The sequence below is a fragment of the Mirounga leonina genome, unplaced genomic scaffold (genome assembly GCF_011800145.1).
Source record: "Mirounga leonina isolate KUSES-001 unplaced genomic scaffold, KU_Mleo_1.0 Mir_173, whole genome shotgun sequence".
In the NCBI taxonomy this organism is placed as follows: Eukaryota; Metazoa; Chordata; class Mammalia; order Carnivora; family Phocidae; genus Mirounga; species Mirounga leonina.
The window spans coordinates 30,204,620-30,222,347 of NW_023270447.1; the positions used below are offsets into that span (position 1 = coordinate 30,204,620).

Genomic DNA, 17,728 nt, shown 5'->3' on the forward strand with positions numbered 1-17,728 from the left:
TTTTTTTAAGGAGGATTCTGAATGAGCCTATAGAATGTATTTGTAGCTTTTGACCAGGTGTACTTGGTTTCCTTTTATTTAAGTGTCTTTCACATTTATAGTGAGGTTTTAATATACAAAAAAATGAGCTAATGATGCTTCAGATGTTGTATGTAATGTATTCTTTTTATTTTATGTGTAGATGGCTCTTGGACAAGTCCGAGCAGTACAACACACTGGGAGGGAATGCCCTCTCCTTTTAAAGGCAGGAATTTTTATTTATTACCTGTGTTTAGTATGTAAACGTGAAATAAACCAGTGGATTCTTAAATGGACACAAATAATTCTTGGATTATGTGTCTGAATTTTTGCTGCACAACATTCTGATGTTTAATCATTTAAGTTTGAAGGGGGGAGGAAAATGTAGTACTTTCAGATGTAGGTTGTCTATTCTAAGGTATGCATTGTATTCATCTGTGTAAAGGATGTAGATGAAGGTAGTCATGTAGTTGCTTTGAGTTTTTCTGCTGAAGCGTATGCTGTGAAATGTTTGGTTAGGAACAATAGAATAGTTTAGATTGAGATTGCCTTGTAATGTGATTTTTTTATTTATTTATTTTGCATAGCCTTGTGGTCACTGTCAGATACACTCAACTTTGATATGTCAAATTTTCACATTTTGATAGGTTCTGTTTTTCTTCCAGTCTTCAGTTCCTACAGTGGGAAGCATCATTAGCCTTTAGCATGTGATATTTTGCTAGTAATGGACCTAAAAACTTTGTCTTGTATCATTCTAAAGTGCTTAACATACATTAAGGTCAGTGATTTGATACAATCAAAAAGAATTTTTTTTAAATGTCTGTGCATCTTTTAAACATGAAAAGAATGAAAGAAATGTAATGTTTCTTTTGATTACTAAGAGTTTGGGATAAGTTTTGGCACTTTTCGTTCAAATGATCAACAATTACCCTCAGCTATTTCAATAAGTGTTTACATTGATACTTATTCTTGCTTGGGCACTGGTTAGCTAAGTCTTATATTTGTATTTATTGGCAAAAAGTTAAAAGGCTCTTAATTTTGCAGATCAACCAGATGCTAAGAAAGTTGCTCCTCAAAATGACTGTAAGTATTTTAAATTGGGTTAAAAGCTAAAGTAACTGGATTTTAATATCAGGGTTTTGTGCCTGGATTTTGTTGGGTGTCTTTGGAGTTAGTTGATGGCCATGAATATTTTAGAATGAATGTCTTTGTAAATATTACTTCCTGTCTTCATAATCTCCCACTTCAATTATGGCCAGGTATATAGTAATAAGATTTGATTGCTAAATTATTTTCATATTCAATATATTTTATAACTCCATTTTTTAACCTAAGCTTGTGCCCCTTGAGAAGGAACAGTTTCGGTGTCATTGTTAAAGATGCCTGCTATTTCCCTGACTTTTCTTGCCCACTGTCAATGTTTATTTAAGTATTTTACATAAAATTTTACTCTTAAAGGTGGTGTTTTCTATGTGTATGGGAAAAATTTTAGTATTGCTTGATAGGATTATATTGTTAAATATGTGTGAACTTAAAGTTTTCATTTTATTTGATTTTTTGGTAGCTTTTGGAACACAGTTACCACCGATGCATCAGCAGCAAAGGTATAGTGAAATGCCTTTCAAAGAGTACTTTGCAAGTTTTAGTTGAACGGTCTGTAAAAACACAACCAAGTTAGTGTATAGTGAATATGTGTCTGTATATTTTTTTTGTATATTCATTTCTCTCCACTTAAGTTGATACAGAATGATCATTTTTCCTTTTGAGTGAGATGCATTTGTAATTTGGAAGGATGGGAAGAATTAGCCACATATTAGAAGTAAAGTGAATGAAAATAATTGTTAAAAAAACATTCCCTGAACTCCACCCCAACTCCTTTGCAGTTCATGCCTTCAGACTGTTCATCTGCCATACCCTCCTCACTTGATGTGTGTCACCTTAAGATTCTGACTTGAGCTACTCAAGCTGTATTTTGACTATGAATATGTGCCTGAAAACCTAGTTTAAGCCATTAGATGTCCATTTTTATTAGATTACCTTTTATATGTAAACAAATTCTCTTTCTTTGAAGGAAAACGTTAGTTTTTGTCTTTTGTTAGCAGGTCTGTAATGACAGAAGAATACAAAGTTCCAGATGGAATGGTTGGATTTAGTAAGTAGCCTAATTTTTAAAGCTTTGAAAACAATCAAAACATACTTTACAGTCTTTACCAAATAATTTTTTTCTTTTTTCTTTACTAGTAATTGGCAGAGGTGGTGAACAGATCTCACGCATACAACAAGAATCTGGATGCAAAATACAGATAGCTCCTGGTAACGTTATTCTTTTTGCTATTTTCAGAGTGACTGGAGAACTAGGATATTTTTTTAAGTAACTACTGAAAAGGATGTTATAATCTTTTCTTGGCCTAAAATATTTTTGGTGTTTTTTTAATTGCAGACAGTGGTGGCCTTCCAGAAAGGTCTTGTATGCTAACTGGAACACCTGAATCTGTCCAGTAAGTATGAAATCAAATGCCTGAGGCCAGCCTCTCTTTCCTGCTGAAAAAGGACATTGCCCCTAAATAGAACTGATTTTCTCCTGCACTATTAATTTTCCCATTTTCTAGGTAATTTCTAACAAGATATAAAGATGCTTGAAAATCCCTCCATCTTAACAAAACCTATCCTTGAACCTTACATTTCTATTTTTCTGCCTCCTTACACAATAGAACTCCTTAAAAGAGGTAGTTCACTTTGCCATATCATTTGCATCTGTTTTCATTTTGTCTTGAACTTGTATGAATCAGACTTTTATTCCCATGGTTCCATTAAAATTGCTCTTTTCAAGATCACAAATGGCCTCTGCATCATTCCACCTATCAACATTGTTTGACACAGTGAACTACTTTCCTAGAGATACCCCTCCCTAGCTGCTCTTTCTCAGGCATTCTTGGTTGTCCAGCTTTATCTTCCTGGCCTTTCAGTATGAAAGTGGCACAAAATTCAGTCTTCTTACAGTCTGTCTACATGTACTCTTTAGATGACTTTATTTACTCTTTTATAAACTTTTTTTTTTTAGATTTTATTTATTTGACAGAGAGCAACAGCGAGAGAGGGAACACAGGCAGGGGGAATGGGAGAGGGAGAAGCAGGCTTCCTGTTGAGCAGGGAGCCCGATGCGGGGCTCGATCCCCAGACCCTGGGATCATGACCTGAGCCAAAGGCAGATGCTTAACGACTGAGCCACCCAGGCGCCCCTATAAACTTTAATATATAGCTTTACATATCATACATTTTATGTACTCCTAAATTTTTATTTTCAGCCTTGCTCTTTTTCTAAATTCTAGACTCCTATCAAGCTGCTCACTTAGTATTTCCACTTATGTCTACTAGACATTTGAAACTTTAGATTGTTAATAATTGTTTTCCACCCCATTCCCAGCATGCTTTGTCTTCTCATCTCAGTGTATGGCAACACTGTTTTAATACTTTTATCTTTTGGGGGGGGGCACCTGGTTGCACCGTCGGTTAAGCACCCAACTCTTGGTTTCAGCCCAGGTCTTGATCTCAGGGTTGTGAGGTCGGGCTCTGCGCTTAGCACAGAGTCTGCTTGAGACTCTCCGTCTTCCTCTGCCACTTCCGCCACCCCCATCCCTGTACATGGGCACTCTATCTAAAATAAATGTACTTTTAAAAACAGATTTATTTATTTATCTTTTCTTGTCCTTCATTTATCCATAAGCAACTCTCTTTGGTCATTTTTCTTCATAATTTATTTGGACTCCAGACTCTTGCCACCTTCTATACTATCACCTTGTTTGTGACCATTTTTTTGTATTTCAACATGTTTCCATTCTTTTTAGCCTTGTTCAGCAATAATCTATTCTTAACAATAGTATAGCCATATGATCTTTTTAAAATGTGAATCAGTTCATATCATTACTTTGTTCAAATCCTCTAATGCTTCACCACTTAGAGTAAAAGTCAGTGTCTTTATCATGGCCTGATTTATCTGACACCTTTCTCACTTCGTTTTTTACCACTCTTCTTCCAACTCTGTTCAAGCCCCATTTAGCTTCTATTCTTTCAGCACACCAAGTATGCTTCTCATCTGAGTCCTTTGCAATTTCTCTTAACTCTTTGGAATATTTTCTCTCTGATATTTTCAGTTACTCCCCCTCTTCCTTTACATTTTAGTTCGAATGTCTCCTTATCAGTAAAGTCTTTTATGTCTGCTTTGCATAAAATAGCATACCTTTATGCACACACATTCTGTCCCCCTTACCCTGTTTTGATTTTGTTTATAGCACTTAACCAAACATGTTGTTTTTAGTTACTTAATAAAGGTGAGCTATACCAGCAGGAACCCTGTGTGTTTCATTCAGTGTTGTAACTCTATTACCTAGAATAGTACCTGGTATATAGTTAACATTTCTTAAGTATTTTTGAATGGATAAATAAATTTTAATGTGTGAGTGACCAAAGTGACGTCTTAAAATTGGAAATACATCATTTAGTTAATTGGCAAAATAGCTTAATTCTGAGATAACTTTAGAAGTAGAGTGGGGAAAAAAAGTAGAATGCTACTTCTTGGAAATTTAGGACTATCCTCAAAAATACTGCAAATTACATACCTAGAAAATTTATTGCATAGTTTCATTCTTTGTTTCTGATGGCATTTTCTCTTAATTAAAATTCTTAAATTAGCTTTAAGCCACCTAAACCTGAATTGGGATGGGAGAAGTACCTGCTTAAATTATTTTGTATTTCTCTATTTGGATAAGCTTTTGAGTATGCTATAACTTATTGTTTGACTCCTGATTTGTTAACAGATCAGCAAAACGGTTATTGGACCAGATTGTTGAAAAAGGAAGACCAGCCCCCGGCTTCCACCATGGTGATGGACCAGGAAATGCAGTTCAAGAAATCATGATTCCAGCTAGCAAGGCAGGATTAGTTATTGGAAAGGGGGGAGAAACTATTAAACAACTTCAGGTATTACTTCCTAAGATTACTTTTCATCTGTTTTGAAGCCAGTTTCCTTCCACTCCCCTTTTGTTAATACATATGATTTCTTTGATTAATAGGAGCGGGCTGGAGTTAAAATGGTTATGATTCAAGATGGACCTCAGAACACTGGTGCTGACAAACCTCTTAGGATTACAGGAGACCCATACAAAGTTCAGGTAAACTTAAGTTTATATCTTACATAGAAGGATTTGGGGGCAGAATGGGCAGAATACATATGAATAGTGTTTTGAGACATGCTTTGTAAGTTGGGTGTTGTTTTGTTTTTTTGTTTGTACTTCAGCAAGCCAAGGAAATGGTGTTAGAGTTAATTCGTGATCAAGGTGGTTTCAGAGAAGTTCGAAATGAGTATGGGTCAAGAATAGGAGGAAATGAAGGGATAGATGTAAGTAAAAATACCCATTCAGAAATGGTTGTATACTAATTCATAAATACATGTGGATTCCCTCCCGCCTGCCAATCGCCCCCCCCCCCATAACTTAACGCCTTAGAGTACAGAAGGTATATCTTGTTACCCTATTTGATGCAACCATAATGCTGTATATACTTTTATGGTTTGAGGTGGATTAATTTTCAGGAAATTACTTTCCTTAATACCTAGTCTTCTTTGTATAAGGTCCCCATTCCAAGATTTGCTGTTGGCATTGTAATAGGAAGAAATGGAGAGATGATAAAAAAAATACAAAATGATGCTGGTGTTCGAATTCAGTTTAAGCCAGGTGAGTACATATATTTCATTATCTATGTGTTAGCAGCAGTTACTTTTTTGACACACATTTGTTGCTAACTCAATCCAGTTTGTTTCTTGGTTTTGAAGATGATGGAACAACACCTGATAGAATAGCACAAATAACAGGACCTCCAGACCGATGTCAACATGCTGCAGAAATTATTACAGACCTTCTTCGAAGTGTTCAGGTTTGACAGATGTTAATATTTTCATTGTTTTGTTTTCATTTAAAAAATGTTTTCCTTTAAGTCTGAAAGGGTCCCCCCCTCCCCCTTTAGTTTTGTATTAGAATCTGATGATACTTTGTTAATAACTGGGAAGTTTAAGTTGCTTTGAGGTAGACATCTTGGGAGTGGGAAGGTAGCTACGTGAATTGTCTTATTCATCCCAGTATAAAAAGAATAAATGGTGGGTATTACTTGTTGACTATTTGGGCCACGTCATCTCCCAGCCTCTTGAATTTCTGGTATAGGAAAATGAAGATTGAGGAAGATAGACATGTAATGACTTTATCATGGAAAGAAGAGTTTATGCTGACTTTCTTTCCTTGTTTTTCTCTTTTTTAGGCTGGTAATCCTGGTGGACCTGGACCTGGTGGTCGAGGAAGAGGTAGAGGTCAAGGCAACTGGAACATGGGACCACCTGGTGGACTACAGGAATTTAATTTCATTGTACCAACTGGGAAAACTGGATTAATAATAGGAAAAGGCAATGTATTTTAAACTCTTTAATGTTTTGATGTGTGGGTAAAAATTCAACACAAGGCCTGATTTTTCTGTATACTATTTCTGTTGTAAACCAATAGCAGTGATTTTTCCTTGGCTGTATCTTACGTTGATTTGTAACAAAAACATAAATGAAGGGCCTTATATATAAAATAAAAATGGGATTTGAATCACACTGGCTTCTAGAGAGGGGACCAACAGTTTTAATTAATGTTGTAAGAAAATTTTCCTGACTCATATCTTCTTAAAATTTAGAATTTTTTTTGTGTGTTAGTTTATGTTACTTGTAAAAGCAATTTATTTGAGCCAAATATTTTGATAAGTTAGAGTTTTTTTGTTATTCATTTTAAGGTTGGGTGTAGGCATACTAATTTATGTCTTAAAACTTGAATGTGTTTTAGGAGAAGCATGAATGCTTTATATAACTTGATTTAAAGTGTAGAATAAATGGGAAATCCCAAAAGAATATTGGCAGATGGGATACTGCTCAAAACTTTTTTTTAATGGCCCTTTTAGTTGTGACCATTTTCTTTTGGATAGTTCCTTTTGTATCCTTTGAATCTTTAGAGAAATTAATGTGTTTTGATTTTAGGAGGTGAAACCATAAAAAGCATAAGCCAGCAGTCTGGTGCAAGAATAGAACTTCAGAGAAATCCTCCACCTAATGCAGATCCTAATATGAAACTATTTACAATTCGTGGCACTCCACAGCAAATAGACTATGCGCGGCAACTTATAGAAGAAAAGATTGGTGTGAGTATGCTTTAAACCTCAATTTCTAGGGGTGCATGGCTGGCTCAGTCAGTAGAGCATGTGAATCTTGATCTCCACGCAGTGAGCTCAAGCCCCACATTGGACATAGAGCTTACTTAAAAAATAAATAGATAGGGGCGCCTGGGTGGTTCAGTTGGTTGGGCATCTGCCTTTGGCTCAGGTTGTGATCCTCGGGTCCTGGGATTGAACCCCATGTGGGGCTTCCTGCTCAGCAGGGAGCCTGCTTCTCCCTATCCCTGACCCCGCTTGTGCTCTCTCTCAAATGAATAAATAAAATCTTTAAAACACACACACACAACAGTTTTAAGAAACCAAATACATAAATAGATAACCAGCCTCAATTTATACAAAGGCCCTCTTAGTTAAATAAGACATTAATGCACACGTTCCTGTAATGGCTATACGGAAAAATGCCAATTTCTAGTCTAAGATTATAGGTTTCATCATATAATGGGTACATATAACATAGAAAAGATTCTCCAGCAGTGAAAAATAACCCAATTAAATACACATTTATAAGTGTTCAGAACCTTATATTTGGGTGTGGATAAATAAACGGGTAGTATTACTTGCAGATACGATGTTAGGGTTGGTGGAGGGTTATAGAATTACTTGAAGGACATAGTTAATGGGAATTCAGTATTTAATAAGGGCTTACTTTACTCAACCCCGGTGAGGTAAATATGAATTGTATGCATCCCCCACTTTAGAGTAGAAATTTACAAATCCAACTCTTAGACTGACAATCACTTAGGGAGTTTTAAATGTGTACTACTTGAATGCTTTCCACCTCTACACATACCACACAGCTCTGATTCAGAATGTCTGGAACAGGGCCCAGCATCTAATTTTAGAAGGATGTTCCAGGTGATTCTGATACATGGCCAAATTTGGAAATTTTTCCTGTAGAAAAGTTTCCTGGTGGTAGTACAAAAAATGTATAGAGTCTTGATTGTGCTTTCTTATAAATGAGGAACTAGTGCTTTACTGCATTCTTTTACTATAGGGCGTAAGGGAGCATCTTAAGTTACTAATAACCATTAGAATTTCTTAGGAAAATTCTCCTTAATGTTTGCCATGCTATGAATGGGATACAAAAGAAGTTTGACACTGTTTCTGTTATGGAGAAAGACAAATATAGATGTACAAAAGATGCTTAAAGAATGTCTCAGAGGGGTTCCTGGCTGATTCAGTCAGTAGAGCATGCAACTATTGATCTCAGGTTGTAAGTTCAAGCACTACATTGGGTGTAGAGATTACTTAAAAACAAAAAGAATGTATTATAAAAATACAAACACTGTAAGTTCTATGGGATGGACAGTAAGTGTTCAAAAACATGAAGAAAATAATTTTGGACTCGGTAATGGCGGAGATTGATGCCAGAAAAATGAACACATCTTGGTTTTGGGCTTTACAATGCTTAGTATGCATGGATCAAGGTTTCTTCTGGATTGATGGGCAAAAAGATAGGTTATAGAGAAGTAGTTTAGTATGGCGGTTATGAGCATGGACTCTTGGGAGTCACGTGTTAGGGTTCAGAATACTCTGAGTCATTTACTGACTTTGTGACCTTGGAGTAAGCTATTTATACTCGTTTGCCTCCCGTTTCTTCTGTAAATGAGGATAATAGTAGCTCCTTTATGGGGTTGTAGGGATTAAATAAAGTGTGTGTCGCTTAAAAGAGTGTCTGGCACATAGCCCTATAAAAATATTAATACTTTTTCGATAATCCTTTTTTACTTTTTGGAAAGGATTGTTTTTGGATAGTAGAAGTGAGTGATAATGACAAGTTAGAGATTTAAAGGGATAAAGTAACAAAAAGGATTTTAAAAGTCATGAAGTTTAGCTTCATTCTTTTGTTGTGCGAAAATAGACAACCAAATGTGGTTTAAGCAGTTCGCTCCAAAACATCATGATCTGTATTAACTGCACGAAAGCTGTGTTTAGGACAGTTAAATCTAGTCTAGTGGTCTTTACAAGTGATTATGAAAAAGAAAATCAACTAAGCTTTATTAATTATGTGGTGTGATATGAATATGAAGATACGGTATTTGGAAAATGATAAAGAGCAAGAGGAAATGAACTTAAATTGTTCATGTAAGTGCAGTTCAGTGACACAAAGGTTGTGAAGAGGATAGTGTTTTGAGTGAGAATTGTTACTTTATTGGTAAAGTACCCAGTAGACAATTCACAATATAAGCCTTAAGCAATTTGGGGAATATATTGTCAAGGTGGTTGTCTGATTGTTAGGAAAATAAATGTAGAATGGATGCAGAAAAAGAAAAGCTAGAGACAACATATTTCATAGGCATCCATGATTAAAATGATAAAGGAGTAGTAAAAGTAAGAATTAAAAAAGGAAAGAAATAACAGAAAAGGGAATAGTCTGAAAGGAATAGAATGGAAGGTAAAGAAGATGTTTCAATTTGCTGATGCTGTTGATTTTAATGAATTTACATGTCTCAGTATGGTAAAGAATTTAAGCAACATGAATGAGAAAATGAAGGAAATCTAAAATATGTTGCTTGTGGCTATATAAAAGGGTAGGAATGGAAGGTTAATTTGGCCTTTGAATTGTTCAGCCATTACCATTTTTCTGATTTTTTGCATCTTTCTGCTTTTTTATAGGGCCCAGTAAATCCTTTAGGGCCGCCTGTACCCCATGGGCCCCATGGTGTCCCAGGTCCCCATGGGCCTCCTGGGCCTCCAGGGCCTGGAACTCCAATGGGACCATACAACCCTGCACCTTATAATCCAGGACCACCCGGCCCTGCTCCTCAGTAAGTATTGGGTTTGGTTCTGGGATTTTCCCCCCAAAGATTCTAGCTTTTGGTAAATTGTATTTTTATGTTGATTTCTATCTTTTCAGTGGTCCTCCAGCTCCTTATGCTCCCCAGGGGTGGGGAAATGCATATCCACACTGGCAGCAACAGGCCCCTCCTGATCCAGGTAAAAGACATTTATCATTCATGTGTAAATTGTATTGTTTGTCATTCCTGTTACCTTTTTAAATTTTCTAGTGTCAGTTCTACATTGTGTGCATTTTTCTGCACTTAACACTCTTTCAGTAGGAGTCTTAGTTTCTGGTTTTACCACGGTGTATAAGATTGGTGTGGACATGGTCTGTTTTCAGTGAACTTTTTTCTACTTGCATTTGGCTTTCTGTCCTTTCAAAGTGATAAGGGCAGAGTGCTAAAGGCCAAAAACTACAGGAAGAAGTACAATGTCTTAGTTTTAAATACCAGTGCCATCAAATGTATAATGTGTTAATTGTGACATTATCCATGAAAGAATAGTGTACGTTTATTTACAGAATTATGTGAGTGTCTAATGGAGCATTTAATACTTGAGTATTAAACTTTGAAGTTCTCAAATAAGATATATAAGCTGTTTTCATATTCCTGGTATGGTAACTTCACATATTAGTAAAAATCAGGGTTGTGTTTAATGTCTGCATGTTAGAACTCAAAAATACATTTAGTTAAATGTATTCTCTGTTCAGATCTGGATTTTATATATACATTCTATTCTGTTACTGCATCTGCCATCCTCTAGTTTTCTTTCCATGATGGTCAAAAGGGCATTCATCGAAACCAATTAACATTTATTTATGATCCTTCTTTCTCACCTACTACCTATCTTTTAGGCCTCTTTCACTGGATTAGTTTCAAGGAAGGTACTGAATTATGGATTCCTTTCCACACTAGTGTTTTTATTTCTTAAAAGAATTAAATAATTGATTTAAATGAAATCGTTTTAGTAAATTTGATTAAACATTCTGTTATTTAAATGTGGCCCTATATTATAACATACTTTAATTTCATAGGAGGTGTGCTCTTTGGAATATGATGGCACAGCATGACAGTGAGCAAATAACCACAACTTACACTCACTCAAGAAACAACTTGAGTGTGCAAGGATGTGGGTATGCAAAGATTAGTTTACGTTGTATAGCAGAAAAGTGCGTTCTAAGTGTTAGCAGTGCTGTGTTGACTGAGAGTCAAATATAATTTAATGTATAATAGTTTAAACATCTCTTAAGAATGAAAAGACTTCCCTCCCTTTTGTAAGCTAACTGGGATGATGTGATTAGGCAGAAAAATCACATAATTTAAGAGATTCAAGAGTTTGAGCAAGTTTAGGGGAAACCTGGATCTGCAGGATTGCACCTTATGAGCACTGTTTGGGTCAGTAACATGATTGAGAAAAATGTTGGGAATCAGAAGTAGTCTCTATCACAGTCAAGTTTTCTCCCTGGGAGTAGTACTTAAGTCACCACTGTAAGAATTGGTTGATGAATATGGCTTACAGCATTGCCTTTGGAAAAAGAAGTAACCCATTTAGCTAAAAGATAGCAGCTGGGGTTAGATATTGCTTGTATTAGACTTAGCAATATGTAAAAATCAAAATTATTTAGATGAAACTGTTTTAGTGAATTTGATTAACATTCTGGTGTTTAAATGTGGCCCCACAATGACAACGTCCATATTCTCTGGACTAAAATATTTTTCTTTGAAAAATAAATGGGCTGTTGAGGATTTATGTAGTAGTCAAGAACTTAGATTTCAGAGTAAATCAGACCTAGATAAGCCCTAGTGCTACAACTTTAGTAATTGGGATAGTAAGCAAGTTTTTTAATCCCTCTATATTTTTTTTCTTACCTATGATAAGTGAAAGATAATTGTGTTGAATAATTAGTAAATTCTCTGTAGGTATTATATGTAACTGTGAGACTGGTTCTGTTATACCCTCTACACATTGAGGAGTACAAGTATCATTTTCTAAAGTCTGTTTTATGTTTTATCTCAGTTTCTCTAGACAGAGATGGTGTCAAGTGAAATATTTGTATTAATATACAGGTAATGACACAATTAAGACAAACATGCAACTTAGAAAAGCACTACATTTATTACTTGAGGAAGGTGTGGAGGGTGTGGATCATGCCTTAAAATTGTATTACCTTAGACATTGTATCATTCTAGAAATCCTTGCTCCTTTTTTCTCAAACTTTATTAAACACCTGAGAATTGCTGCCCATTTGGGATAAAGGCTAAACAGATTTCATATAGATACAGAGTCTGGCAAAGGAAATTACATTTTTATTGATAATATAAACTTAAAAAGACATATTTATAGTGTCAAATGATATTCTTGATATAAAGGACAGAATCAAGAAGAGGATTTCTGTTTCTGACTGAGAGATCTCAAACTGTTACTGCATGAGTTTGATTTTTATGAAGGATGAAATGAGGGTGCAAGTACAGAGAAAGCATAACATGGTCTAAGGCCAGATAATGAACGTGGCAACTTCTGAAAAGTACAAGCAGTTTACTGTGACCAGAATTTGAGTGTTGGAAAAATATTGACAAATGGGGGAAGATATGGCTAGAATGGGAAGGATAAGCCAGGGGGTCAGATCATTAAAGATGTTGAGTGATAATGTTGCACTTAAAAAAAGCTTTGACAGCCCTGAAGACTGTATGGGATAAATGAAGAATTTCAAGTAGGGCAGTAACATGAAGTGTATGTTTTAGGATAATTACTGTGAAATATGAGGAGATGAAATATGGCTAAATCTTGTTTATTTTTTAAGATTTTTACATTGTCTCTACATTGAAAGCAAGACAGGACAGAATTCATAGTTCTAAAGTAATTGTTTCTTGTACAGGTTAGTTCCTAGAAATCCTTTTCCTGTAGTCCTCTGTCATGTAGAATTGCCGTGCTTGAGGCAAAACCAGTTTAGGAAGAAACCAAGGCCACAGGATGGTTTGAGGCAAAGCATTGGATTTGGAGACAAAAAAGCTTTGTTCCTATCCTAATTCTGCCACTCAGCTAGTTCTCTAAGAACGTCACTTAATCTCTGCACCTCACTTTTCTGTAATTAACGCTAATGATGACAAAGTAATAGAATTGAAAACTTCCCATTTACTATTTTTGATAACCAGTTAATTTGGAGGTCTATTTATTTACGAGAGAGAGTGTGTGAGAGAGAGAGATTATGGACTTCAGATGCAAACCTTGAACTTGTGTTTATTCTAGCTAAGGCAGGAACGGATCCAAATTCAGCAGCTTGGGCTGCCTATTATGCTCACTATTATCAACAGCAAGCACAGCCACCACCTGCAGCTCCTGCTGGTGCACCAACTACAACCCAGACCAATGGACAAGGTAACTATGGTAATTAAAGAATTTATTTTGTATGTAGAAGTAGAAACTTGTGTTTGGAAATTTCCAATATAACTATAGCTTCAGTGAGCAGACTTTGCTTTTTAAAAATAAGTTTGAAATAATTGCAAACTTTCATAAAAGTTTTAGTTGTAAGATACATTACAGAACACCCAGGTAACCTAGCTGTTAATATTTTATCTCTCATCTCCCATTTGTCCCTTTACCCTGTCATACATGCCCATATCCATTACCAGTAGTTTTTGAGAACCATGTAAGACCAGGCTGTACACAGGAAGTCCCAGTAACCTTAAGTATTCTTTCTGTATTACTCCAAAAATACATTACCATCATATAGCCCGCTAAAACAGTCAGTCAGCCTTGATACGTCATTACTGTCCCAATGCAAAACCCTTACTGAGATTTCACCAGTTGTCCCATCAGTTTCTCTATTCTGATCCAGGGTCCCATCTGGCAAAAAAAGTATAGACCTTTTGTTTTGCAAGATGATGATCAAATCAACATAGGTTCCTTCAACTTTTTCTCACAAAGATGAGGTCAAGATCATGAGGTCCTACTTGATGGTTGGCAGTACCTCTAAAATAATGCTGTGCTCTTGGTGCATTATATCATGGGGTCATGTAATTTTGACCTGCTTCATCCCTGGAGATGGTAACCATAGTCCCTTGGTCATGTTGGTGTCTTGCCAGGTTTCTATACTATAAAATTGCATTTTTCTCTTTGAAATTAATAAATATTTTTTGGAGAATTATACTGAGATTATATGAGTACTGTTTTCCTCATATCAACTTCTCTGATAACACATTCTTGATTCAGCTACAGCTATGATGATAATTTTTATTTACATCATTTTATATGTATTAGTTGGTATTGTACTATAAGGAAAAAGTTTTTTTCCTATTTCTATCAGTATGGACTTCTGTTTTATTCAACATGTTGTGTTTTTAAACTATCTTTACTATATGATTATCAGATTGCCCTAGCTTTGGCTAATCAGGAGTACCTTCAAGATGGCTCCTGTATCCTTTTGACATGTTTGTCATTCTTTAAGCACATCCTTACTTTCTTGTACAATAAGATGCTTATTTTGTGCTTTCTGGGCTCAAGCCCTAGAATCAGCCATTTTTCCAAGGAGCCCTGATTCCTTTTAGTAAATACCATCATCTAAGAAACCAAACTCAGTGTGTTCATTGCTACCAAGCTGTCATTGCTTCTAAATCCTCTCAGCATACAGAGCTAAGAAATTTACCTGTATGTATATCTACATACACATATATGAAACAACATAAATAATTTATGTATGTATATATTTATAAGACTATTGTATCTCTTGCAATTCCATTATAACACTTCAGGATTCTTTCTAGCTTTTTCCCTTTCCATGCTTATAAATGGTGAAAGACCTTGTATCTTCATTGTGTTTCCTTTTTTAACCAGTGAATTTACTTAAATGCTCAATGTGACTAGTCTTCCTTCCATTGTATATAGACAGATTTTCTTTGACTGCCTCTATACCTCCTGCTTCCTATGTCTTTGGCACAAGCAAGAATCCCACTACCACACAGCACCCTCACTCACTATGGCAGGCCGCTCCCAATTTCTCCACTCAAGGAACAGAAGGAAAGGGCCAAGAATGTCTTTTGAAACCCTTAATCTTACCATTTGTTGTTTTTTGTTTTTCTTAAACAAGGAGATCAGCAGAATCCAGCTCCAGCTGGACAGGTTGATTATACCAAGGCTTGGGAAGAGTATTACAAGAAAATGGGTATGTTCTACATTTCTTTTTTATACATTTAATTAAACTGCAATTGAAGCATTTAGTAAATATCACGGTAGAAGGATGAAGACTGTGAGAAAATCATGTTTGTATCATGGTTTTGTTACTGGGACTTTCTATTTTTAACTTTTAAAATTTTGGAGAATAATTGAACGCATTCTAAAATCACAACTTCTGGGTGTAGCAAGGTTGTTACAGATAATTCTTAAATTTGTGGTCACATAACAAGGAAATCTTATTTCTAAATGTATGTGTCAACCACTTAATAATTGAAACTAAAAATTGCCCCATTGACATATAACATTGGATATTATTTGCACTTTTGTCAAAGATAGTTACATATATTAGTAGCCTAACTGGCATAGGTTAAATTCTGGAGTGCCAAGCAAAAATTGGTTGTGTGTGGTATTTTCTGCTCCAAAATGAAACTGACAGTGACATAGTGCATTAATTACTTAAATAACATTTGCGTATATGAAAAAGAAAAGGTCACCTAGAAAGGCCATTTCCATTCAGTAACTGTAGAGCACGTACCACATGCCAAACATAGTGATAGAGCTGAGAATGTGATTATGGGCATAATAGCAGGAGCTATTCTGGTTTTATTCTAATGGAGGATACAATTGTTAATCAAGTACTTTGCCAACTATATTACTACAAACTGTTACTAATGAAAAGGACTGTATTTCCACTAACATGTCACATGTACAGCTACTAAGTGGTAGAAGCAGAATTTGAACTCCCTAGAGGGCGTAAATCCCAAGTCTATCTCCCAAATTGGCCTTTTCCTGGGACCACTTGGAACCTGATGTTATGCTCTTAACCCCTTAATAACAACATAAGTTTGAACTTAGCGGGACTACTTACAAGTAGATTTTTTTTTTACAGTACTATAAATGAATTTTCTTTATATTTTTCTTAGTATTTTTTTTCTAGCTTACTTTATTGTAGAATACAGTATGTAATACATAAACATAAAAAATAGGTGCTAATCAACTGTTTATGTTACCTGTAAAGACCTCTGCTCAACAGAAGGCTATTAGCAATTTTTGGGAAGTCAAAGTTACATGTGTACAGTTTTCAACTGTACACGGGTCAGTGCCTATAACCCTGAGTTGTTCAAGGGTCAACTGTATTTCTGAACAGATCGTTTTTGCTTTTAGAAGCTTGTGGTGGTAGTCATTTAAAATTAACACATATATACCACAGCCACTTACCACAAATGAAAGCTAAACAGATGAACTTATCCATCCTTCACTGGAATAGAATGAATCTATAGATGCTAGAATTTTTCTCAGAAGATACAGTCTGAGATTCTCAGCCTAAATTTCTCAGCCCATGGATGTTTTGTCATCCTCCACAGAAAGAAAAATTTCCAGAAGGGTAGTTATATTAATCTTTTTTGTGTGGGATACATTTACCTGGTGATGAGAATGTTTTACACAGCTTGATTTCTGTTTAAAGAAAAATTGTTTTTCCTCAAAACAGTATATTCTATTTAGGGTGATCACATAATTTATTGTCCACATTTGGATAGTTTTGAGAATAACTGAGGATGGTATTCTGTCAGGACTTACGGTCACTCTAATAACTTGTATTAAATAGTGTCACCATTTTAAAGATTAGAGGATTTGCAATTAAATTGTTGCAGTTAAAAATCATTGGATCCAGCTTATATTTTCAGTGGTTAATAAGCCAGAGATGTTCCCTACGTTAATATTAAAAATGAGTAAAAATAGGCCTGTTTGTGGACCTAGAAAATTATTGGGGAATTAGTGCAACTTGTGTTTTAGTGTATTTTACCATTCATTTGCAGGATGGCCATTAATTACTGTTTAGTATTTTTATTTTACTTGCCCAAAGTGAGGGATGCATGTTGAATGTAATCTGTGAGGTCTTACTACCTACCATTCAGATTTTTAAGGATAGACTTTTCACCTTGCCATCCTTTTTTCATCTTCTACCTTTACTGACTGTAAAATTTTAATTTTATAGATAGTATGCTGGACTCTGTTGACTCCTTTGTGGAGAAAAATGTTACAGAAATAGTTAAATAACACTATGTTTGGCTTAAGAGCCTCCTTAACCCCCACCTTTTTTTTTTTGTCAGTTATGTGTTCTTCTATAGCACGACATTGATCAGCTGTTAATTTATTGAGCAAAGGATTAGTTTAATGATTCTCTCACATGTAAATCTTAAAGGAAATAATGTTAAATTGCCAGGTCTTTAATGTTAGCTACAAAGTCAATTTATTTTTTCCTTTAAAAGTTCTTTTGTTAAATGATTGGTTGCTTAACTACCTTAATTTCTCCTAGGTGCATTGCTGGTCCTTAGGATCCTTTTAGAACAACTGCGCATAAGCGACCTTAAAGCATAAAACTAATAGTTCAGTTTTCAAGATTGATTTTTATGTATGTATGTACATGCATATGTATTTAAAGTAGCCCGTATACCAACGTGGAGCTTGAACTTACAACCCCGAGATCAAGTCACATGCTTTACTGACT

The 17,728-nt window shown here is 35.3% G+C and overlaps 1 protein-coding gene across 21 annotated transcripts in view; it reads left to right on the forward strand.

The window, feature by feature from the left end:
* The window catches only part of FUBP1 (far upstream element binding protein 1), a 33,065-nt gene that overhangs the window by 6,238 nt on the left and 9,099 nt on the right, over positions 1-17,728 (forward strand). For 6 of the 21 annotated variants that reach the window (XR_004681634.1, XM_035018198.1, XM_035018201.1 and 3 more), the window contains exons 3-19: positions 182-244; positions 1,063-1,101; positions 1,583-1,622; positions 2,118-2,170; positions 2,260-2,331; positions 2,459-2,516; positions 4,833-4,995; positions 5,088-5,186; positions 5,312-5,413; positions 5,645-5,747; positions 5,846-5,946; positions 6,325-6,466; positions 7,076-7,236; positions 9,886-10,037; positions 10,127-10,206; positions 13,297-13,434; positions 15,134-15,208. Coding sequence is in view for 19 of the 21 variants with exons in the window: in XM_035018198.1 (XP_034874089.1) it covers positions 182-244; positions 1,063-1,101; positions 1,583-1,622; positions 2,118-2,170; positions 2,260-2,331; positions 2,459-2,516; positions 4,833-4,995; positions 5,088-5,186; positions 5,312-5,413; positions 5,645-5,747; positions 5,846-5,946; positions 6,325-6,466; positions 7,076-7,236; positions 9,886-10,037; positions 10,127-10,206; positions 13,297-13,434; positions 15,134-15,208 (1,641 nt within the window). In the remaining 2 variants the exon portion in view is untranslated. The remainder of the gene's footprint in view (positions 1-181; positions 245-1,062; positions 1,102-1,582; positions 1,623-2,117; positions 2,171-2,259; positions 2,332-2,458; positions 2,517-4,832; positions 4,996-5,087; positions 5,187-5,311; positions 5,414-5,644; positions 5,748-5,845; positions 5,947-6,324; positions 6,467-7,075; positions 7,237-9,885; positions 10,038-10,126; positions 10,207-13,296; positions 13,435-15,133; positions 15,209-17,728) is intronic. The other 15 variants (XR_004681635.1, XM_035018216.1, XM_035018200.1 and 12 more) reach the window with 7 other exon arrangements.